The sequence below is a fragment of the Taudactylus pleione genome, unplaced genomic scaffold (assembly GCF_031769625.1).
Source record: "Taudactylus pleione unplaced genomic scaffold, aTauple2 ptg002853l, whole genome shotgun sequence".
Taxonomy (NCBI): Eukaryota; Metazoa; Chordata; class Amphibia; order Anura; family Myobatrachidae; genus Taudactylus; species Taudactylus pleione.
In genome coordinates, this window is record NW_028287225.1 from 46,050 (window position 1) to 71,222 (window position 25,173).

The 25,173-nt window shown below is 47.6% G+C and overlaps 1 protein-coding gene across 1 annotated transcript in view; it reads right to left on the reverse strand.

Moving 5' to 3' along the window:
• LOC148431109 (attractin-like protein 1) overlaps positions 1-23,538 on the reverse strand; it is a 53,624-nt gene extending 30,086 nt beyond the window's left edge. Inside the window, exons 1-6 of the mRNA XM_088466333.1 lie at positions 23,418-23,538; positions 20,250-20,334; positions 11,414-11,628; positions 8,194-8,312; positions 6,927-7,059; positions 3,220-3,401 (exon numbers count right to left, since the gene is read on the reverse strand). Of these exons, the coding sequence (XP_088322459.1) occupies positions 3,220-3,401; positions 6,927-7,059; positions 8,194-8,312; positions 11,414-11,628; positions 20,250-20,334; positions 23,418-23,538 (855 nt within the window). The remainder of the gene's footprint in view (positions 1-3,219; positions 3,402-6,926; positions 7,060-8,193; positions 8,313-11,413; positions 11,629-20,249; positions 20,335-23,417) is intronic.
• Positions 23,539-25,173: the final 1,635 nt, after the last annotated feature.

Below are 25,173 nucleotides of genomic sequence, written 5' to 3' on the forward strand. Positions count from 1 at the left end.
TGTATATACAGATCCCGGTGTGTAATAGTATATCCTGCACTGGTTACATTACAGCTGTATATACAGATCCCGGTGTGTAATAGTATATCCTGCACTGGTTACATTACAGCTGTATATACAGATCCCGGTGTGTAATAGTATATCCTGCGCTGGTTACATTACAGCTGTATATACAGATCCCGGTGTGTAATAATATATCCTGCGCTGGTTACATTACAGCTGTATATACAGATCCCGGTGTGTAATAGTATATCCTGCGCTGGTTACATTACAGCTGTATATACAGATCCCGGTGTGTAATAGTATATCCTGCGCTGGTTACATTACAGCTGTATATACAGATCCCGGTGTGTAATAGTATATCCTGCGCTGGTTACATTACAGCTGTATATACAGATCCCGGTGTGTAATAGTATATCCTGCGCTGGTTACATTACAGCTGTATATACAGATCCCGGTGTGTAATAGTATATCCTGCGCTGGTTACATTACAGCTGTATATACAGATCCCGGTGTGTAATAGTATATCCTGCACTGGTTACATTACAGCTGTATATACAGATCCCGGTGTGTAATAGTATATCCTGCACTGATTACATTACAGCTGTATATACAGATCCCGGTGTGTAATAGTATATCCTGCACTGATTACATTACAGCTGTATATACAGATCCCGGTGTGTAATAGTATATCCTGCACTGGTTACATTACAGCTGTATATACAGATCCCGGTGTGTAATAGTATATCCTGCACTGGTTACATTACAGCTGTATATACAGATCCCGGTGTGTAATAGTATATCCTGCACTGGTTACATTACAGCTGTATATACAGATCCCGGTGTGTAATAGTATATCCTGCGCTGGTTACATTACAGCTGTATATACAGATCCCGGTGTGTAATAGTATATCCTGCACTGGTTACATTACAGCTGTATATACAGATCCCGGTGTGTAATAGTATATCCTGCACTGGTTACATTACAGCTGTATATACAGATCCCGGTGTGTAATAGTATATCCTGCACTGGTTACATTACAGCTGTATATACAGATTCCGGTGTGTAATACTATATCCTGCACTGGTTACATTACAGCTGTATATACAGATTCCGGTGTGTAACATGCAGCCGGCTTTGCAGAGCGTTTATAGAGCTACACGCGGTGCGTCTCCCCCACCGTCCCGTCGCTCAGAGGCTGCCTCTCATACACACTCTACAATGACAATTTCCTGAGCCTGAATAATCCTATTAATGTGTCTCGGTCACAGATTGAGGCTGAGGGTAATGAGGTCCATTTGTTGCGGTTATAAAGTGCGTGTTATGGCTTTCACTCTGCCGGCACCAGCCCTCATCTGCTCTGCGCTCGCAGCCAGCGCTCAGTAGCCAAGAGAGAGTCCGAGCAGATTACAACAACAGATGAGTTTGATAAATAATTTACAGTGACAGGCTGAGCAGGAGATGTGGCGTTATTAATGGGAGATTCTGTATTTCTCATCCGACAGACAACTGTTACGTTCTGTCGTTACAGTATCCCAGACATGGACACCCGACGTGCCTGGTGGATGCAATATGTCCACTATACTCAGTAATACGCACAACCCCTGTCTAATATCGGATGCTGAATACAATGATAAAGGGACAGAGGGGAGTATTGGGGGATGGGTACAGGGTGCCGGAGACATTGATAAAGGGACAGAGGGGAGTATTGAGAGGATGGGTACAGGATGCCGGAGACAATAATAAAGGGACAGAGGGGAGTATTGGGGGGATGGGTACAGGATGCCGGAGACAATGATAAAGGGACAGAGGGGAGTATTGGTGGATGAGTACAGGATGCCGGAGATATTGATAAAGGGATAGAGGGGAGTACTGGGAGGATGGGTACAGGATGCCGAAGACATTGATAAAGGGACAGAGGGGAATATTGGGGGGGATGAGTACAGGATGCCGGAGACATTGATAAAGGGACAGAGGGGAGTATTGGTGGAATGGGTACAGGATGCCGGAGACATTGATAAAGGGACAGAGGGGAGTATTGGGTGGATGGGTACAGGATGCCGGAGACATTGATAAAGGGACAGATGGGAGTATTGGGGGGATGGGTACAGGATGCCGGAGACATTGATAAAGGGAAAGAGGGGAGTATTGGGAGGATGGGTACAGGATGCCGGAGACATTGATAAAGAGAAAGAGGGGAGTATTGGGAAGATGGGTACAGGATGCCGGAGACATTGATAAAGGGACAGTGGGTAGTATTGGGGGGATGGGTACAGGATGCCGGAGACATTGATAAAGGGACAGAGGGGAGTATTGGGGGGATGGGTACAGGATGCCGGAGACATTGATAAAGGGACAGAGGGGAGTATTGGGGGGATGGGTACAGGATGCCAGAGACATTGATAAAGGGAAAGAGGGGAGTATTGGGGGGATGGGTACAGGATGCCGGAATGGGATGTCCAGTCACGTTTTACTGTAATCTCATTTATACTCCAGTCCCGTGGTGCGCTCTGAGCATGAATCCAGCACATATCAGTGACAGTATACCGTTATCACTGCGGAGACTCCAGTGTGTCTAATATCGCACTGTGTGTTACAGGAGAGTGTGATAAGAGCGGTGTGTTACCGGGGAGTGTGGTAAGAGCGGTGTCTTACCGGGGAGCATGGTAAAAGTGGTGTGTTACCGGGGAGTGTGGTAAGAGCGGTGTGGTACGGGGGAGTGTGGTAAGAGCGGTGTGGAAGTGGAGTGTGGTAAGAGCAGTGTGTTACCGGGGAGTGTGGTAAGAGCGGTGTGATACTGGGGACTGTGGTAAGAGCGGTGTGGAAGGGGAGTGTGGTAAGAGCGGTGTGTTACCGGGGAGTGTGGTAAGAGTGGTGTGTTACCGGGGAGTGTGGTTAAGAGCGGAGTGGTACGGGGGAGTGTGGTAAGAGCAGTGTGGTACGGGGGAGTGTGGTAAGAGCAATGTGGTACGGGGGAGTGTGGTAAGAGCGGTGTGTTACCGGGGAGTGTGGTAAGAGCGGTGTGTTACCAGGGAGTGTGGTAAGAGCGGTGTGTTACCGGGGAGTGTGGTAAGAGCGGTGTGTTACCGGGGAGTGTGGTAAGAGCGGTGTGTTACCGGGGAGTGTGGTAAGAGCGGTGTGGTACGGGGGAGTGTGGTAAGAGCGGTGTGGTACGGGGGAGGGCAGTAGGATGATTGCATCGTGTTAGGTGATGTTACCTGCACTGTATATTTCTGCATTTCATCAAGCACAAAGTCCACTTCCTTGGAGGAGGTGAGGGAGGCGAGGCTGCCGCTCAGGTTGTGGCAGTACACTCTAGCATTGTCGTAGCTGTCCCGGCTGGAGTTTATACGCAGACAGGCATCTCCCACATGGCTCCATCCCTCTCCGCATAAGTGGGCTGCAATCACAAAAATGGAGAGCATGAAAAAGGGATATATTACTATTATTATTATACTTTATTTATATGGTGCCACAAGGGTTCCGCAGCGCCTTACACAGTACATAAACAAATGGGTATGAACAAAACAAGAAATAAGCTACTTACAGTACAGAACACTGCAGGACGAGGATGTGGTTTATAAACATTGCTCATAATACCCAAATAATAAGCGGGTCAGCACTACCCAAGGGTCAGGTGCTCTTGTAGGCAGTGGGGAGGAGATTATGGTATAAGTGAGGGAAAGAAAAGCACATAAGAGGGCCCTGCTCGTGAGAGCCTACAGTCTACAGGGGAGGGGCAGACAGACAGGGGTGACACAGAGGGGAGAGACAGTGAGTGAGGAGCATTGGGCCTGATTCTGACCCGCTCGCGAGCGCTGGATGCTCGCAAGCGGGTCGATGGTGCCGAATTGCGCATGCGCACGACGGAGGGAGCTCCGTCGTGCGCATGTGCGAGACCCGAATAATATGGTTCTCGCACCAAAGGGGGCGTGCTGTCGATGGTGAGTGACAGCACGCCCCCTTTGGTGGGCGTGCCGGGGGCGTGGCTGCCAGACGGAGGCGTTCCCATGGGAACGCCTACCGTCTGAGTCCGGCCCCACTGACATCAGTAGTGATGTCAGTGGAAGTGATTTTAGCTCTGATAGAGCCAAAAGCACTCCTGGGCTTGCGGCAGCGAGACCCTACCGCAGGGTCTCATCGCAAGCCCGATGGTCGCGATGGTCTTGACCATCGCGACCATCATCATGGACGCTCGCTATAGCTGTGGGTGGTAACCAACAACTATGCGATCATCCATGAGGCCGCTCCAAGTTGAGGGAGGAGGGCCCTGATTCAGAGCGAGATCTCTGGTCAGAGCGTTCGGCCTGAATCAGGCCCATAGAGCGGTGGGTTAGGATGAGAGATTACACTCTATAGGGGAGAGGCAGACAGACAGGGGTGACACAGAGGGGAGAGACAGTGAGAGAGGAGGATAGAGAGGAGGGTTAGGATGAGAGATTACACTCTATAGGGGAGAGGCAGACAGACAGGGGTGACACAGAGGGGAGAGACAGTGAGAGAGGAGGATAGAGAGGAGGGTTAGGATGAGAGATTACACTCTATAGGGGAGAGGCAGACAGACAGGGGTGACACAGAGGGGAGAGACAGTGAGTGAGGAGCATAGAGCGTTGGGTTAGGATGAGAGCTTACACTCTATAGGGGAGGGGCAGACAGACAGGGGTGACACAGAGGGGACAGACCGTGAGTGAGGAGCATAGAGCAGTGGGTTAGGATGAGAGCTTACACTCTATAGGGGAGAGGCAGATAGACAGGGGTGACACAGAGGGGAGAGACCGTGAGTGAGGAGCATAGAGCAGTGGGTTAGGATGACAGCTGGGAGGCTTTGATGAAGATAGATTTTTGATAGCCCATTTGAAGCTTGGTAGAGCGGTGGAAAGTCTAATAGGGAGAGGTAGAGAGTTCCAGAGGTAGGGAGGCTGGAGTGGGAGGAAGTAAAATGCTGGGACAATGAGAGACAATTAAAGATATGAGTGAGGAGAGAGGTCGGGGAGGAAAGGTAGATCTGAGTGTCATCAGCATAGAGATGATATTAGAGGTCAAAATAGCTAATGACTTCACCTATAGAGGACATATAGAGGGAGAATAGGATAGGTCCATGTGGGGGGGGGGAATAGGAGTCATGACAGGAGACAGATAAGGATCAGCCAGAGAGGTAGGATGACAGCCAGGAGAGGGAAGTGTCACGTAGACCAAGGGAGTGAGGGATTTGCAGCAGGAGAGGGTGGTCCACAGTGTCAGAAGCAGCAGAGAGGTCAAAGAGAATGACCAGGGAGTAGTGGCCCTTGGATTTGGCAACAAGGAGGTCATTGGTGACTTTGGTGAGGGCAGTTTCGGTGGAGTGGAGAGAACGGAAGCCAGACTGAAAAGGGTCAAGGAGGGAGTGGGAGGAAAGAAATGTGGTAAGACGGTTGTAGACAATACGCTCAAGGAGTTTGGAGGCAAAAGGGAGGAGAGAGACTGAATAGGTTAGCAAGATTTGAACAGGCAACAGGGCAGAGGGAGTGGAGGAGGCAGGAGGGGATAGGGTTAAGGGGGAGGTCCGGATGAGGGCCCTGACCATCTCCAGATACTGGGCAGAATTATGTAAGAGTTGTTAAGATGGATGGGGAGGATGAGGAGAGGCAGGATGGGAAGGATGAGGAGAGGCAGGATGGGAAGGATGAGGAGAGGCAGGATGGGAAGGATGAGGAGAGGCAGGATGGGGAGGATGAGGAGAGGCAGGATGGGAAGGAGGAGGAGAGGCAGGATGGGGAGGAGGAGGAGAGGCAGGATGGGAAGGATGAGGAGAGGCAGGATGGGGAGGATGAGGATAGGCAGGATGGGGAGGAGGAGGAGAGGCAGGATGGGGAGGATGAGGAGAGGCAGGATGGGGAGGATGAGGAGAGGCAGGATGGGGAGGATGAGGAGAGGCAGGATGGGGAGGATGAGGAGAGGCAGGATGGGAAGGATGAGGAGAGGCAGGATGGGAAGGATGAGGAGAGGCAGGATGGGGAGGATGAGGAGAGGCAGGATGGGGAGGATGAGGAGAGGCAGGATGGGAAGGATGAGGAGAGGCAGGATGGGAAGGATGAGGAGAGGCAGGATGGGAAGGATGAGGAGAGGCAGGATGGGGAGGATGAGGAGAGGCAGGATGGGGAGGATGAGGAGAGGCAGGATGGGAAGGATGAGGAGAGGCAGGATGGGGAGGATGAGGAGAGGCAGGATGGGGAGGATGAGGAGAGGCAGGATGGGGAGGATGAGGAGAGGCAGGATGGGAAGGATGAGGAGAGGCAGGATGGGGAGGATGAGGAGAGGCAGGATGGGGAGGATGAGGAGAGGCAGGATGGGAAGGATGAGGAGAGGCAGGATGGGAAGGATGAGGAGAGGCAGGATGGGAAGGATGAGGAGAGGCAGGATGGGGAGGATGAGGAGAGGCAGGATGGGGAGGATGAGGAGAGGCAGGATGGGAAGGATGAGGAGAGGCAGGATGGGGAGGATGAGGAGAGGCAGGATGGGAAGGAGGAGGAGAGGCAGGATGGGGAGGATGAGGAGAGGCAGGATGGGAAGGATGAGGAGAGGCAGGATGGGAAGGATGAGGAGAGGCAGGATGGGAAGGATGAAGAGAGGCAGGATGGGGAGGATGAGGAGAGGCAGGATGGGAAGGATGAGGAGAGGCAGGATGGGAAGGATGAGGAGAGGCAGGATGGGAAGGATGAGGAGAGGCAGGATGGGAAGGATGAGGAGAGGCAGGATGGGGAGGATGAGGAGAGGCAGGGTGGCAAGGAGGAGGATGGGGTGGTGAGGGTCTGGTGGGATGTGATGTCCTGACGTATGGAAATAAAGAACACAGATAGGGAGTGAGGTATACAGAGGCCAATAACAGCAGAACACTAATGACCCATGTGTAGTGGATGAGGACACAATCATACCAGTGACTACACACCTGGCAGGGCCTGGCACTCCTGCTGTCTCTGATCCCACTGGCAGTTCAGGTTGAGGGAACAGCTCTTACAGCTGGTCAGCTTGTTACAGATCTGCTCATTTCTCACATAACACTTGGTGTAATTCTTCACAGACTGGGGACAGCCAATAAGAGAAACAAAATTACAATTACTTACAGTTTACAACAAGCAGCAACGATGATATTAGATACTGTATAAGGGGAATATATCTGTCTATCCAATTCCATACCAGAGACTGTAATAATACAGTGCAGTTCAGTGATGTAACTGGTTCCTAGTGACTGGATAGGCTGCATTCTCAGTGATGTCACTGGCTCCTAGTGACTGGATAGGCTGCATTCTCAGTGATGTCACTGGCTCCTAGTGACTGGATAGGCTGCATTCTCAGTGATGTCATTGGTTCCTAGTGACTGGTTAGGCAGCATTCTCAGTGATGTCACTGGCTCCTAGTGACTGGATAGGCAGCATTCTCAGTGATGTCACTGGTTCCTAGTGACTGGATAGGCTGCATTCTCAGTGATGTCATTGGTTCCTAGTGACTGGATAGGCAGCATTCTCAGTGATGTCACTGGTTCCTAGTGACTGGATAGGCTGCACTCTCAGTGATGTCATTGGTTCCTAGTGACTGGATAGTCTGCATTCTCAGTGATGTCACTGGTTCCTAGTGACTGTATAGGCTGCACTCTCAGTGATGTCACTGGTTCCTAGTGACTGGATAGGCTGCACTCTCAGTGATGTCACTGGTTCCTAGTGACTGTATTGGCTGCATTCTCAGTGATGTCACTGGTTGCTAGTGACTGAATAGGCTGCATTCTCAGTGATGTCACTGGTTCCTAGTGACTGTATTGGCTGCATTCTCAGTGATGTCACTGGTTGCTAGTGACTGAATAGGCTGCATTCTCAGTGATCTCATGGTTCCTAGTGACTGGATAGGCTGCATTCTCAGTGATGTCACTGGTTCCTAGTGACTGGATAGGCTTCATTCTCAGTGATGTAACTGGTTTCTAGTGACTAGATGCGCTGCATTCTCAGTGATGTCACTGGTTCCTAGTGACTGTATTGGCTGCATTCTCAGTGATGTAACTGGTTTCTAATGACTGGATAGGCTGCACTATCAGTGATGTCACTGGCTCCTAGTGAGTCTATAGGGTGCACTCTCAGGATGTCACTGGTTCCTAGCTAGAACACAAGGCTGTAATAAAGGTTATATCTGTGTGGATTGTGTCTTATAATGAACGGAGTTCTCACCACACTGCAGTTGCTGGTCAGCGACATACACTTCTTGTCATCACACCACTGGCAGCCGTTGGTGTTGGCGGTACAGCTGGCGCAGTCGGTGTTTTTATAGCATCTGTCATCTGCTGGCGCTGTGGGAGGGGGGCAGACATGACAGGTTATATTATCAGGCATAGCAGGTAGGGAGGAATGTGCGATGCACTGGTGACTACACTAAGTTATATAACAGTACAGCACTGTATAGAGTATGAACATAATAAAATAGAAAAGGAGTATAAAACAATGATGTACAATCCTGCACCACGTACAATTCAATAGCATAAAGGATTAATAGATGGGAAATGCCGGATAACCACCCCGGAGGGCCCCACTGATTCCACCGACACTTTTATTGTACATTGATAACAATTAGTAATGAGTTTGTTTCCCTGCATTTTGCATATTGCACCCCAGATAATTAAACTGCGGCATATAATTATTTCTAGGATATAGTAGTTTGTGGATGTCTCTTACGGGGCGTATATTAACATGTAAATGGAGTGTAAGGGGTGGTACGGCGTGTGTATAAACATGTACATGGAGTGTTTGGGGTAGTACGGTGTGTATATTAACATGTACATGGAGTGTAAGGGGTGGTACGGCGTGTGTATAAACTTCTACGGTGCGCGCAAGTGTGTACGGGTGTGTACAGTCTGTATAAATGTGTACGTTGTGCGTATGGGTGTGTACGGTGTGTATATAAATGTACGGGCGTGTACAGTGTGTACGGGCGTGTACAGTGTGTATAAATGTGTATGTGGTGTGTACGGTGTGTATAAATGTGTACGTGGTGTATACAGGCGTGTACGGTGTGTATAAATGTGTACGTGGTGTGTACAGTGTATAAATGTGTACATGGTGTGTACAGTGTATAAATGTGTACGTGGTGTGTACAGTGTGTATAAATGTGTACGTGGTGTGTACAGTGTATAAATGTGTACATGGTGTGTATGGACGTGTACGGTGTATATAAATGTGTACGTGGTGTGTATGGGCGTGTACGGTGTGTATAAATGTGTACGTGGTGTGTACGGGCGTGTACGGTGTGTATAAATGTGTACGTGGTGTGTACGGGCGTGTACGGTGTGTATAAATGTGTACGGTGTGTATAAATGTGTACGTGGTGTGTATGGGCGTGTACGGTGTGTATAAATGTGTACGTGGTGTGTATGGGCGTGTACGGTGTGTATAAATGTGTACGTGGTGTGTATGGGTGTGTACGGTGTGTATAAATGTGTACGTGGTGTGTATGGACGTGTACGGTGTGTATAAATGTGTACGTGGTGTGTATGGGCGTGTACGGTGTGTATAAATGTGTACGTGGTGTGTATGGGCGTGTACGGTGTGTATAAATGTGTACGTGGTGTGTATGGGCGTGTACGGTGTGTATAAATGTGTACGTGGTGTGTATGGACGTGTACGGTGTGTATAAATGTGTACGTGGTGTGTATGGGCGTGTACGGTGTGTATAAATGTGTACGTGGTGTGTATGGGCGTGTACGGTGTGTATAAATGTGTACGTGGTGTGTATGGACGTGTACGGTGTGTATAAATGTGTACGTGGTGTGTATGGACGTGTACGGTGTGTATAAATGTGTACGTGGTGTGTAAGGACGTGTACGGTGTGTATAAATGTGTACGTGGTGTGTAAGGACGTGTACGGTGTGTATAAATGTGTACGTGGTGTGTATGGACGTGTACGGTGTGTATAAATGTGTACGTGGTGTGTATGGGCGTGTACGGTGTGTATAAATGTGTACGTGGTGTGTATGGACGTGTACGGTGTGTATAAATGTGTACGTGGTGTGTATGGGCGTGTACGGTGTGTATGGGCGTGTACGGTGTGTATAAATGTGTACGTGGTGTGTATGGACGTGTACGGTGTGTATAAATGTGTACGTGGTATGTATGGACGTGTACGGTGTGTATAAATTTGTACGTGGTGTTTATGGGCGTGTACGGTGTGTATAAATGTGTACGTGGTGTGTATGGACGTGTACGGTGTGTATAAATGTGTACGTGGTGTGTATGGGCGTGTACGGTGTGTATAAATGTGTACGTGGTATGTATGGACGTGTACGGTGTGAATAAATGTGTACGTGGTGTGTATGGGCGTGTACGGTGTGTATAAATGTGTACGTGGTGTGTATGGGCATGTACGGTGTGTATAAATGTGTACGTGGTGTGTATGGGCGTGTACGGTGTGTATAAATGTGTACGTGGTGTGTATGGGCGTGTACGGTGTGTATAAATGTGTACGTGGTGTGTATGGGCGTGTACGGTGTGTATAAATGTGTACGTGGTGTGTATGGGCGTGTACTGTGTATATAAATGTGTACGTGGTGTGTATGGTGTGTATAAATGTGTACGTGGTGTGTATGGACGTGTACGGTGTATATAAATGTGTACGTGCTGTGTATGGGCGTGTACAGTGTGTATAAATGTGTACGTGGTGTGTATGGGCGTGTACGGTGTGTATAAATGTGTACGTGGTGTGTATGGGCGTGTACGGTGTATATAAATGTGTACGTGGTGAGTATGGGCATGTACGGTGTGTATAAATGTGTACGTGGTGTGTATGGACGTGTACGGTGTGTATAAATGTGTATGTGGTGTGTATGGGCGTGTACGGTGTTTATAAATGTGTACGTGGTGTGTTTGGACGTATACAGTGTGTATAAATGTGTACGTGGTGTGTATGGGCGGGTACGCTGTGCATTTCATGCCGTGGATTCTGTCGCGTCTCAATGCGCCCACCCACTATATTTTCATAACGCGACTAAGATGCCTGTATGGCGCGACCTGAGCAACAACGAGGGATGACGCATACGTTTACGTCTGCATCGCCCCATCCATGCGTTGGTGAAGGCAGCCATCAGTAACCGCGCACATTTGTATCAGCCAATCCTGGTGCAGGAGATGCGTCTGTGGTCGGAATTGAGCAACGTTCTATGTGTCACTAAGGTTTACAAACAGCCAAAAACCGACCCCTATTACTTACCAGCACCTGACAGCGCCCGGAAAAGTGCCAATGAGGATCAGAAGTCAATTCCTTTATTTCATATATACGGCTCTTATTACATTACAGCTCAGAAGTCCATTATGCTAATGTAATTAATGTACTGCACGTTGTTAGCAAATATAAAGTGGTTACACTCTCAGGACGGGGAAGTGCCGGCACCTGGCCTCTTACCGGATTTGTTGGGGCAATGGGCCCGGGACAAGCTGCTGCTGCTGGTGTGCGCAGTCTCCCATGACACACAGTGGCCTCGGTCCCACAGACAGCTGATGCCCTGTACGGCGCCCGTGCACAGCTCCCGAGTGTGGAAAGCCTCACAGCTCGGAGGTTTATACACCAAGATGTCATTCAGCAGCACGCTGGAAAATCCTCCAAATATATACATGGACCTAGCGAGAAACACAATTGTATATGTATATAATAATAAATACAAGGCCCCTAACCCTCTAGTGATAAATACAAGGCCCCTAACCCTCTAGTGATAAATACAAGGCCCCTAACCCTCTAGTGATAAATACAAGGCCTCCAACCCTCTAGTGATAAATACAAGGCCTCCAACCCTCTAGTGATAAATACAAGGCCGCCAACCCTCTAGTGATAAATACAAGGCCGCCAACCCTCTAGTAATAAATACTACACCCCCAACCCTCTAGTAATAAATACAAGGCCTCCAACCCTCTAGTGATAAATACAAGGCCTCCAACCCTCTAGTGATAAATACAAGGCCTCCAACCTTCTAGTGATAAATACAAGGCCCCCAACCCTCTAGTGATAAATAATACACCCCATCCCTCTAGTGATAAATAATACACCCCATCCCTCTAGTGATAAATAATACACCGAATCCCTCTAGTGATAAATACAAGGCCCCCAACCCTCTAGTGATAAATACAAGGCCCCCAACCCTCTAGTGATAAATACAAGGCCCCCAACCCTCTAGAGATAAATACAAGGCTCCCACCCTGTAGTGATAAATACAAGGCCCCAAACCCTCTAGTAATAAATACAAGGCCCCAAACCCTCTAGTGATAAATAATACACCCCATCCCTCTAGTGATAAATACTACACCCCATCCCTCTAGTGATAAGTACAAGGCCTCCAACCCTCTAGTGATAAATACAAGGCCCCCAACCCTCTAGTGATAAATACAAGGCCCGCAACCCTCTAGTGATAAATACAAGGCCCCCAACCCTCTAGTGATAAATACTACACCCCCAACCCTCTAGTAATAAATACAAGGCCCCCAAACCTCTAGTGATAAATACAAGGCCCCCAACCCTCTAGTGATAAATACAAGGCCCCTAACCCTCTAGTGATAAATACAAGGCCTCCAACCCTCTAGTGATAAATACAAGGCCTCCAACCCTCTAGTGATAAATACAAGGCCGCCAACCCTCTAGTGATAAATACAAGGCCGCCAACCCTCTACTGATAAATACAAGGCCGCCAACCCTCTAGTAATAAATACTACACCCCCAACAATCTAGTAATAAATACAAGGCCTCCAACCCTCTAGTGATAAATACAAGGCCTCCAACCCTCTAGTGATAAATACAAGGCCCCCAACCCTCTAGTGATAAATAATACACCCCATCCCTCTAGTGATAAATAATACACCCCATCCCTCTAGTGATAAATAATACACCCCATCCCTCTAGTGATAAATACAAGGCCCCCAACCCTCTAGTGATAAATACAAGGCCCCCAACCCCCTAGTGATAAATACAAGGCCCCCAACCCTCTAGTGATAAATACAAGGCCCCCAACCCTCTAGAGATAAATACAAGGCTCCCACCCTGTAGTGATAAATACAAGGCCCCAAACCCTCTAGTGATAAATAATACACCCCATCCCTCTAGTGATAAATACTACACCCCATCCCTCTAGTGATAAGTACAAGGCCTCCAACCCTCTAGTGATAAATACAAGGCCCCCAACCCTCTAGAGATAAATACAAGGCCCCAAACCCTCTAGTAATAAATACAAGGCCCCAAACCCTCTAGTGATAAATAATACACCCCATCCCTCTAGTGATAAATACTACACCCCATCCCTCTAGTGATAAATACTACACCCCATCCCTCTAGTGATAAGTACAAGGCCTCCAACCCTCTAGTGATAAATACAAGGCCCCCAACCCTCTAGTGATAAATACAAGGCCCCCAACCCTCTAGTGATAAATACAAGGCCCCCAACCCTCTAGAGATAAATACAAGGCTCCCACCCTGTAGTGATAAATACAAGGCCCCAAACCCTCTAGTAAAAAATACAAGGCCCCAAACCCTCTAGTGATAAATAATACACCCCATCCCTCTAGTGATAAATAATACACCCCATCCCTCTAGTGATAAATAATACACCCCATCCCTCTAGTGATAAATACAAGGCCCCCAACCCTCTAGTGATAAATACAAGGCCCCCAACCCTCTAGTGATAAATACAAGGCCCCCAACCCTCTAGAGATAAATACAAGGCTCCCACCCTGTAGTGATAAATACAAGGCCCCAAACCCTCTAGTAAAAAATACAAGGCCCCAAACCCTCTAGTGATAAATAATACACCCCATCCCTCTAGTGATAAATACTACACCCCATCCCTCTAGTGATAAGTACAAGGCCTCCAACCCTCTAGTGATAAATACAAGGCCCCCAACCCTCTAGTGATAAATACAAGGCCCCCAACCCTCTAGTGATAAATACAAGGCCCCCAACCCTCTAGTGATAAATACTACACCCCCAACCCTCTAGTGATAAATACAAGGCCCCCAAACCTCTAGTGATAAATACAAGGCCCCCAACCCTCTAGTGATAAATACAAGGCCCCCAACCCTCTAGTGATAAATACAAGGCCCCCAACCCTCTAGTGATAAATACTACACCCCCAACCCTCTAGTAATAAATACAAGGCCCCCAACCCTCTAGTGATAAATACAAGGCCCCCAACCCTCTAGTGATAAATACAAGGCCCCCAACCCTCTAGTGATAAATACAAGGCCCCCAAACCTCTAGTGATAAATACTACACCCCCAACCCTCTAGTAATAAATACAAGGCCTCCAACCCTCTAGTGATAAATACAAGGCTCCCACCCTCTAGTGATAAATACAAGGCCCCAAACCCTCTAGTGATAAATACAAGGCCCCCAACCCTCTAGTGATAAATACTACACCCCCAACCCTCTAGTAATAAATACAAGGCCTCCAACCCTCTAGTGATAAATACAAGGCTCCCACCCTCTAGTGATAAATACAAGGCCCCAAACCCTCTAGTGATAAATAATACACCCCATCCCTCTAGTGATAAATACTACACCCATCCCTCTAGTGATAAATACAAGGCCTCCAACCCTCTAGTGATAAATACAAGGCCGCCAACCCTCTAGTGATAAATACAAGGCCGCCAACCCTCTAGTGATAAATACAAGGCCGCCAACCCTCTAGTAATAAATACTACACCCCCAACCCTCTAGTAATAAATACAAGGCCTCCAACCCTCTAGTGATAAATACAAGGCCTCCAACCCTCTAGTGATAAATACAAGGCCCCCAACCCTCTAGTGATAAATAATACACCCCATCCCTCTAGTGATAAATAATACACCCCATCCCTCTAGTGATAAATAATACACCCCATCCCTCTAGTGATAAATACAAGGCCCCCAACCCTCTAGTGATAAATACAAGGCCCCCAACCCTCTAGTGATAAATACAAGGCCCCCAACCCTCTAGTGATAAATACAAGGCCCCCAACCCTCTAGAGATAAATACAAGGCTCCCACCCTGTAGTGATAAATACAAGGCCCCAAACCCTCTAGTAATAAATACAAGGCCCCAAACCCTCTAGTGATAAATAATACACCCCATCCCTCTAGTGATAAATACTACACCCCATCCCTCTAGTGATAAGTACAAGGCCTCCAACCCTCTAGTGATAAATACAAGGCCCCCAACCCTCTAGTGATAAATACAAGGCCCCCAACCCTCTAGTGATAAATACAAGGCCCCCAACCCTCTAGTGATAAATACTACACCCCCAACCCTCTAGTAATAAATACAAGGCCCCCAAACCTCTAGTGATAAATACAAGGCCCCCAACCCTCTAGTGATAAATACAAGGCCCCCAACCCTCTAGTGATAAATACAAGGCCCCTAACCCTCTAGTGATAAATACAAGGCCTCCAACCCTCTAGTGATAAATACAAGGCCTCCAACCCTCTAGTGATAAATACAAGGCCGCCAACCCTCTAGTGATAAATACAAGGCCGCCAACCCTCTAGTGATAAATACAAGGCCGCCAACCCTCTAGTAATAAATACTACACCCCCAACCCTCTAGTAATAAATACAAGGCCTCCAACCCTCTAGTGATAAATACAAGGCCTCCAACCCTCTAGTAATAAATACAAGGCCCCCAACCCTCTAGTGATAAATAATACACCCCATCCCTCTAGTGATAAATAATACACCCCATCCCTCTAGTGATAAATAATACACCCCATCCCTCTAGTGATAAATACAAGGCCCCCAACCCTCTAGTGATAAATACAAGGCCCCCAACCCTCTAGTGATAAATACAAGGCCCCCAACCCTCTAGTGATAAATACAAGGCCCCCAACCCTCTAGAGATAAATACAAGGCTCCCACCCTGTAGTGATAAATACAAGGCCCCAAACCCTCTAGTAATAAATACAAGGCCCCAAACCCTCTAGTGATAAATAATACACCCCATCCCTCTAGTGATAAATACTACACCCCATCCCTCTAGTGATAAGTACAAGGCCTCCAACCCTCTAGTGATAAATACAAGGCCCCCAACCCTCTAGTGATAAATACAAGGCCCCCAACCCTCTAGTGATAAATACAAGGCCCCCAACCCTCTAGTGATAAATACTACACCCCCAACCCTCTAGTAATAAATACAAGGCCCCCAAACCTCTAGTGATAAATACAAGGCCCCCAACTCTCTAGTGATAAATACAAGGCCCCTAACCCTCTAGTGATAAATACAAGGCCTCCAACCCTCTAGTGATAAATACAAGGCCTGCAACCCTCTAGTGATAAATACAAGGCCGCCAACCCTCTAGTAATAAATACTACACCCCCAACCCTCTAGTAATAAATACAAGGCCTCCAACCCTCTAGTGATAAATACAAGGCCTCCAACCCTCTAGTGATAAATACAAGGCCCCCAACCCTCTAGTGATAAATAATACACCCCATCCCTCTAGTGATAAATAATACACCCCATCCCTCTAGTGATAAATAATACACCCCATCCCTCTAGTGATAAATAATACACCCCATCCCTCTAGTGATAAATACAAGGCCCCCAACCCTCTAGTGATAAATACAAGGCCCCCAACCCTCTAGTGATAAATACAAGGCCCCCAACCCTCTAGAGATAAATACAAGGCTCCCACCCTGTAGTGATAAATACAAGGCCCCAAACCCTCTAGTAATAAATACAAGGCCCCAAACCCTCTAGTGATAAATAATACACCCCATCCCTCTAGTGATAAATACTACACCCCATCCCTCTAGTGATAAGTACAAGGCCTCCAACCCTCTAGTGATAAATACAAGGCCCCCAACCCTCTAGTGATAAATACAAGGCCCCCAACCCTCTAGTGATAAATACAAGGCCCCCAACCCTCTAGTGATAAATACTACACCCCCAACCCTCTAGTAATAAATACAAGGCCCCCAAACCTCTAGTGATAAATACAAGGCCCCCAACCCTCTAGTGATAAATACAAGGCCCCCAACCCTCTAGTGATAAATACAAGGCCCCCAACCCTCTAGTGATAAATACTACACCCCCAACCCTCTAGTAATAAATACAAGGCCCCCAACCCTCTAGTGATAAATACAAGGCCCCCAACCCTCTAGTGATAAATACAAGGCCCCCAACCCTCTAGTGATAAATACAAGGCCCCCAAACCTCTAGTGATAAATACTACACCCCCAACCCTCTAGTAATAAATACAAGGCCTCCAACCCTCTAGTGATAAATACAAGGCTCCCACCCTCTAGTGAAAAATACAAGGCCCCAAACCCTCTAGTGATAAATACAAGGCCCCAAACCCTCTAGTAATAAATACAAGGCCTCCAACCCTCTAGTGATAAATACAAGGCTCCCACCCTCTAGTGATAAATACAAGGCCCCAAACCCTCTAGTGATAAATAATACACCCCATCCCTCTAGTGATAAATACTACACCCATCCCTCTAGTGATAAATACAAGGCCTCCAACCCTCTAGTGATAAATACAAGGCCCCCAACCCTCCAGTGATAAATACAAGGCCCCCAACCCTCTAGTGATAAATACAAGGCCCCCAACCCTCTAGTGATAAATACAAGGCCCCCAACCCTCTAGTGATAAATACTACACCCCCAACCCTCTAGTAATAAATACAAGGCCTCCAACCCTCTAGTGATAAATACAAGGCTCCCACCCTCTAGTTATAAATACAAGGCCCCAAACCCTCTAGTAATAAATACAAGGCCCCAAACCCTCTAGTAATAAATACAAGGCCCCAAACCCTCTAGTGATAAATAATACACCCCATCCCATCTAGTGATAAATACTACACCCCATCCCTCTAGTGATAAATACAAGGCCTCCAACCCTCTAGTGATAAATACAAGGCCCCCAACCCTCCAGTGATAAATACAAGGCCCCCAACCCTCTAGTGATAAATACAAGGCCCCCAACCCTCTAGTGATAAATACAAGGCCCCCAACCCTCTAGTGATAAATACAAGGCCCCCAACCCTCTAGTGATAAATACTACACCCCCAACCCTCTAGTGATAAATGCAAGGCCCCCAACCCTCTAGTGATAAATACAAGGCCCCCAACCCTCTAGTGATAAATACTACACCCCCAACCCTCTAGTAATAAATACAAGGCCTCCAACCCTCTAGTGATAAATACAAGGCTCCCACCCTCTAGTGATAAATACAAGGCCCCAAACCCTCTAGTAATAAATACAAGGCCCCAAACCCTCTAGTGATAAATAATACACCCCATCCCTCTAGTGATAAATACTACACCCCATCCCTCTAGTGATAAATACTACACCCCATCCTTCTAGTGATAAATACTACACCCCATCCCTCTAGTGATAAATACTACACCCCATCCCTCTAGTGATAAATACTACACCCCAGCCCTCTAGTGATAAATACTACACCCCAGCCCTCTAGTGATAAATACTACACCCCATCCCTCTAGTGATAAATACTAGGCCCCATCCCTCTAGTGATAAATACTAGGCCCCATCCCTCTAGTGATAAATACTAGGCCCCATCCCTCTAGTGATAAAAACTAGGCCCCATCCCTCTAGTGATAAATACTAGGCCCCATCCCTCTAGTGATAAATACTAGACCCCATCCCTCTAGTGATAAATACTAGGCCCCATCCCTCTAGTGATAAATACTAGGCCCCATCCCTCTAGTTATAAATACTAGGCCCCATCCCTCTAGTGATAAATACTAGACCCGATCCCTCTAGTGATAAATACTACACCCCATCCCTCTAGTGATAAATACTACACCCCATCCCTCTAGTGATAAATACTAGGCCCTAGCCCTCTAGTGATAAATACTAGACCCTATCCCTCTAGTGATAAATACTAGACCCTATCCCTCTAGTGATAAATACTAGACCCTATCCCTCTAGTGATAAATACTAGACCCTATCCCTCTAGTGATAAATACTAGACCCTATCCCTCTAGTGATAAATACTACACCCCATCCCTCTAGTGATAAATACTACACCCCATCCCTCTAGTGATAAATACTACACCCCATCCCTTTAGTTATAAATACTAGGCCCCATCCCTCTAGTGATAAATACTAGACCCGATCCCTCTAGTGATAAATACTACACCCCATCCCTCTAGTGATAAATACTGCACCCCATCCCTCTAGTGATAAATACTACACCCCATCCCTCTAGTGATAAATACTACACCCCATCCCTCTAGTGATAAATACTAGGCCCCATCCCTCTAGTGATAAATACTAGGCCCCATCCCTCTAGTGATAAAAACTAGGCCCCATCCCTCTAGTGATAAAAACTAGGCCCCATCCCTCTAGTGATAAATACTAGACCCCATCCCTCTAGAGATAAATACTAGGCCCCATCCCTCTAGTTATAAATACTAGGCCCCATCCCTCTAGTGATAAATACTAGACCCCATCCCTCTAGTGATAAATACTAGGCCCCATCCCTCTAGTGATAAATACTAGGCCCCATCCCTCTAGTGATAAATACTACGCCCCATCCCTCTAGTGATAAATACAACGCCCCATCCCTCTAGTGATAAATACTACGCCCCATCCCTCTAGTGATAAATACTACGCCCCATCCCTCTAGTGATAAATACTACACCCCATCCCTCTAGTGATAAATACTACACCCCATCCCTCTAGTGATAAATACTACACCCCATCCGTCTAGTGATAAATACTAGGCCCCATCCCTCTAGTGATAAATACTACACCCCATCCCTCTAGTGATAAATACTACACCCCTTCCCTCTAGTGATAAATACTACACCCCAGCCCTCTATTGATAAATACTACACCCCAGCCCTCTAGTGATAAATACTACATCCCATCCCTCTAGTGATAAATACTACACCCCATCCCTCTAGTGATAAATACTAGGTCCCATCCCTCTAGTGATAAATACTACACCCCATCCCTCTAGTGATAAATACTAGACCCTATCCCTCTAGTGATAAATACTAGACCCTATCCCTCTAGTGATAAATACTAGACCCTATCCCTCTAGTGATAAATACTAGACCCTATCCCTCTAGTGATAAATACTACACCCCATCCCTCTAGTGATAAATACTAGACCCTATCCCTCTAGTGATAAATACTAGACCCTATCCCTCTAGTGATAAACCCCATCCCTCTCATGATTCTGCACAAAGCTGTGTTCCATCCCTGCTGTACATCATTCCCAGATCCACGTAAATACTGTATATGGTCTCACCCGTTACTGACGATCGCAGAGTGGCCAAACCGGTTGACACTGCGGTGCAAGTTGGGTTTCTGCAGAACCTTCCAGTCGTCACATGCTGCAAGGAAAGACAGGAATGATCACCTTATGTAACAGTGATGAACAGTGACACAAGACATAACACACATGGAAGACAACTGCATGTAAGGCAAACCCTTGGTGACTGTCCTGGCAGCTAGGACTTGTCTCCCAAATTGCGGAATGATTGGGGGAATGTTCTGCTCACAGCAGGGGCACCTGCTCTAGGATATTTTCAGGGAGAGGAGCGGAGCTGGCATTTTAGAATGAGCTTACAGCATTAGCAGGGCACACTCCTGGGATGTGGCCACTCTCACATCATGACGCAGACCCATCCCACAAAGCCGGACGCTTATCTCGCAGTGTCCAGTTTCCAATAATTGGAATGCTGGAAGTAGCGGGAAGGTGTTTCTGTAGCAAAGCAGAGACGACATGAATCCAGCATTGGTTGAGGAAAGTTTAGGTGTATAATCCATTTATATGTGACACAAGGGAGCCAAGCAGTGACATGCTGTATAGGAGCTGGCCATGGTGCTGAAACAGCAAGAAAGCATCTGCAACTGTGGGTTATAGTTACTAAAGTGAGAGTTTTTGGAAGTGGAGATGTTGCCCATAGCAACCAATAAGATTCTAGCTATCATCTTCTAGAAGGTGCTAGTTAAATGTTAAGTAGAATCTGATTGGTTGCTATGGGCAACATCTCCATTTCTATAAACTCTCACTTTCGTAAACATACCTGAGACTGACACTGAAAAACAGTAACTACTGTATGAACCTGGAGAAACCCTGCTGCACTGCAAGGGGGCAAATACATGTACTATGTATGCATGCAGGGCAAATACTGGATGCTTCTGCATGTAGCCCACATGCTGGGCAGCTTTATTCTTACACTGTAATTTAGATATGAGTTTGGATGCGCCCCTCCCACATCTAATCTCTCTGCACATTGTAAGTCGCCCCCCCCTGCAGTGAAACACCAAGGGGAGAAGGTACTTGCTCATTTTTGCTACGCTCCCCACACAGAATCAGACCCTATATGAATGCTATGGAGGACCCTATATGAATACTATGGAGGACCCTATATGAATGCTATGGAGGACCTTTTGCGAATGCTATCGAGGACCCTATATGAATGCTATGGAGGACCCTATATGAATGCTATGGAGGACCTTATGTGCTGTTGAGGACCCTATGTGAATGCTATGGATTACCCTATATGAATGCTATGGAGGACCCTATGAATGCTATGGAGGACCTTATATGAATGTTATGGAGGACCCTATGTGAATGCTATGGAGGACCCTATGTGAATGCTATGGAGGACCCTATGTGAATGCTATGGAGGATCCTATGTGAATGCTATGGAGGACCCTATGTGAATGCTATGTAGGATCCTATGTGAATGCTATGGAGGATCCTATGTGAATGCTATGGAGGACCCTATGTGAATGCTATGTAGGATCCTATGTGAATGCTATGGAGGACCCTATATGAATGCTATGGAGGAACCTATGTGAATGCTATGGAGGATCCTATGTGAATGCTATGGAGGACCCTATATGAATGCTATGGAGGACCCTATGTGAATGCTATGGAGGACCCAATATGAATGCTATGGAGGACCCTATATGAATGCTATGGCGTACCCTATGTGAATGCTATGGAGGACCCTATATGAATGCTATGGAGGATCCTATGTGAATGCTATGGAGGATCCTATGTGAATGCTATGGAGGACCCAATATGAATGCTATGGAGGACCCTATGTGAATGCTATGGAGGATCCTATGTGAATGCTATGGAGGATCCTATGTGAATGCTATGGAGGACCCTATATGAATGCTATTGAGGACCCTATGTGAATGCTATTGAGGACCCTATGTGAATGCTATTGAGGACAAGGACAGCCCATTATGCGGGCTGCATGCAGTACAAGGCACAGGCGCAGCATGAACCTCCTCTACAGGAGCTGTAATTTGGGGACATTCGGTAACATAATATTTTGTTTTTTAAATGTACTACAAGCATTAAAGGCTTTGGGGCTGGGGTCGAAGGTAAGTCGGCTTTGTGTGCGCGGGACTAAATGTCTATCTCGGCCCAAATGCAGAATTGACCACATACTGTAAATGCGCCCAGGCCGCCCCTATCCGTGAGCTTCATCATCATCAGCGCATGCTTGCGCCAGCCTTATATGTGCAAGAAACACGTCCTAACACAGGCATCTAGCGCTATTCCATGGACACCCCTCACTGAGCACTGCCCACATTAGCACGCCCCATTGCACTCAGTCAGCCGCAAGAGGACGCGCAAAACTCTGGAGCCGGTACTTACGGGGCATGGCTCTGCATCATGGGGGCTGGCAGAGAAACACACACCTATAGGTCTCATCTGATAAGCCAGCAGGAATGGCGGTGCTTCAAATGGTACGTTTTACTACTGCGTATAGCGGGAACAGTCGGGGGATGGGCAGAAAGCTTATCTGAAGACATTTTTATATAAATACATTTGTCAATAATGATATTAATTATACCGTATAAGAAAGGCTTAATCCATAAGGTGAGTGTGCCTTCATACCATTACATTACAATCCATTTATGTTACATTACGTGAAGTTACCGTCTAATGCCACTTTATTATAGTACAGTATAGTCAGGCTTGGACTGGGCTGCCCGGGAGTCGGGGAAATCCCCGGTGTGCCCCTGGAACTGTAGCTCCGCCCCCTCCGTGGGTGGGCGGAGCCAAGACCGCAGCACTTTATCTATAACAGAACACGGCCAGCTGGGAAGCAGCTGCACTTACATTAATATAATGACGGAAGCTGCAGCCGGCTGGTAAATGCTATAGCATAACCACCGCTCTGCTTGCTGACCCCCCGCCCCCCTCCTGACTTGTAACTCCACCCACTTTAACGCTAAGCCCGTGGGCACCATTCGCAACCTTGCCAGCTAGGAAGCTGTTTCAGCAGCTGCACCTTCATCAACTGGTGGCGGCCAATGAATTATAGATACATTCTGTTGCTACGGTGCACCCGGCATGACGAGAAGACTCAACAGAGGCCAAACTCATCCCTCAGAAGGTGCCCAGCCGCAGCCACTACTGGTGGTGACTGGTCTCAGAGATCACCTCGGACTGTGGGTGATGCCCGGTAGGAGCCGCCAGCAATGTGACCACACAGCAGAACAACAAGCTGGATGGAAGAGGGACGGAACCGGCTCTTCTGCGGCATGGCCAGCAGCGCACACATGGCATCGTGACCGCCTTAAGATGGCGAGTAGCCACATTAACGTTTGTTTGATAGAAAAAAAGAAACCAGTCCAGCAGTGGATAGAGGGTTCAAACCAGTTACTCTGACTCACACTGAGGGACCTGAATGAGGACAGCTCTCCCAGCTCTTCCACTCAATAAGACCCTTACTCCTTCCTCCCCGGGACCCCAGGACAATGAGGAGTTTATGCAACAGGCCCTAAGGGAAAGCGAAGAGGAAGCACTTGTATTCCTAATCACAGACAGTACATCTATACCAGCAGCCAACTCTGACATCAGGCTCCTGGTGGGCTGGCACGGAGCCATCGAGAAACAAAAAGGGTCTTCACCGGAGTCTTCTTAATATAGCCCTCCAAATATATAAAAATGGATGAGAAGCACTGACTCCCAGTCACGCACACAAAAGTGCATGCAGGCGCGTTTTTGTGCACAATATCTGTCCCGCTATCTGCAGGATTGCCCCACTGCGCAATAAAGCGTCCTGCACGCTATTCTATTCCCCTGCACGGTGCTACTGTATGTGGACGGCCTTACACGGCACGGCTTCCAGGGTACTCCTGCCAGGAGAAGAGACGCTCAGCGTCAGCTCCAGGGAGAGAAGAGGGGAAGGTTGGGTGTGGAGGAGGTAAATCTGACCATCTAATCTATACAAGGAGATCACGGTCTGACTCATCCTACCATGCATAGAATTATCTGTAACGGGTGAGGTTTCCCCGGGGAAGGAGCGCTGGTGCTCAGATAAGAAAGCCTTGCAGATGGGAGATGTAATAATTTCAGGCCGGCTGATGTTATTTGTCATTGTGGCAGCTCCTTTCAGCAGGATGCTGCATGTACAGGAAGGGGGGGATGTACTTTACACATAGACTTTCTCTTATCTCGTCTGACTGCTGGATAACTAGCGGCCAGAGCCAGGGACCAGGCTAGCAGAATACCCGTCACATTACACGCCGAGAGGCTCCAGGCACAGGGCACAGAGACCTGGACTAAAATTAAAAGGTCTCAGATCACTCTGGTTTTGAAGTATTTATTTAAACTATAGCGTTAATGGCGATGTTTCACATTTTCCCTCTTCCAGGGTCACCATAAGAAAATAAAAAGCAGAAAGTGACCCAACGCCATCTCCGCCGATTCCTTCTCAGATGTCTACAGATGTTCCCAACAATTCTAGTGCAGGTCATACGTGTTGGAATGTCCAATGGCAGTGTCCATGGCGCCAACTGCCTGCTAATCAGCGATAGCGTTGCCCGTAGAGGAAGAGAAAGAGGAGATTCCATTCTGGATAAGTCACACTCAGGACTTAGGGCCTCATTCAGAGCCGGACGCAATTAGCGCTCGCTCGTCCTGAAAATAGGGGTGGCTATTCAAATGAACCGTTCGCTGTTTGCGGTCTGTTCACGCCTCTAGGTCTGAACGAGCGAACAAAACTTGCGGTCGTTTTTTGGGAAACTACGCCCCCTGGCCGCTCGCATCCTACGTCATGTCCGCTATTTATTAGATTAATCGAGTACATCGAACAGGGTATGAACTGCTCGCTATTCTTGTGGTTGGTTTTTGCTACCACAATTTTGCGAGCAGTTCTGCCTTAAAAAAAACCCAGTGACGTGGTCAATGACGC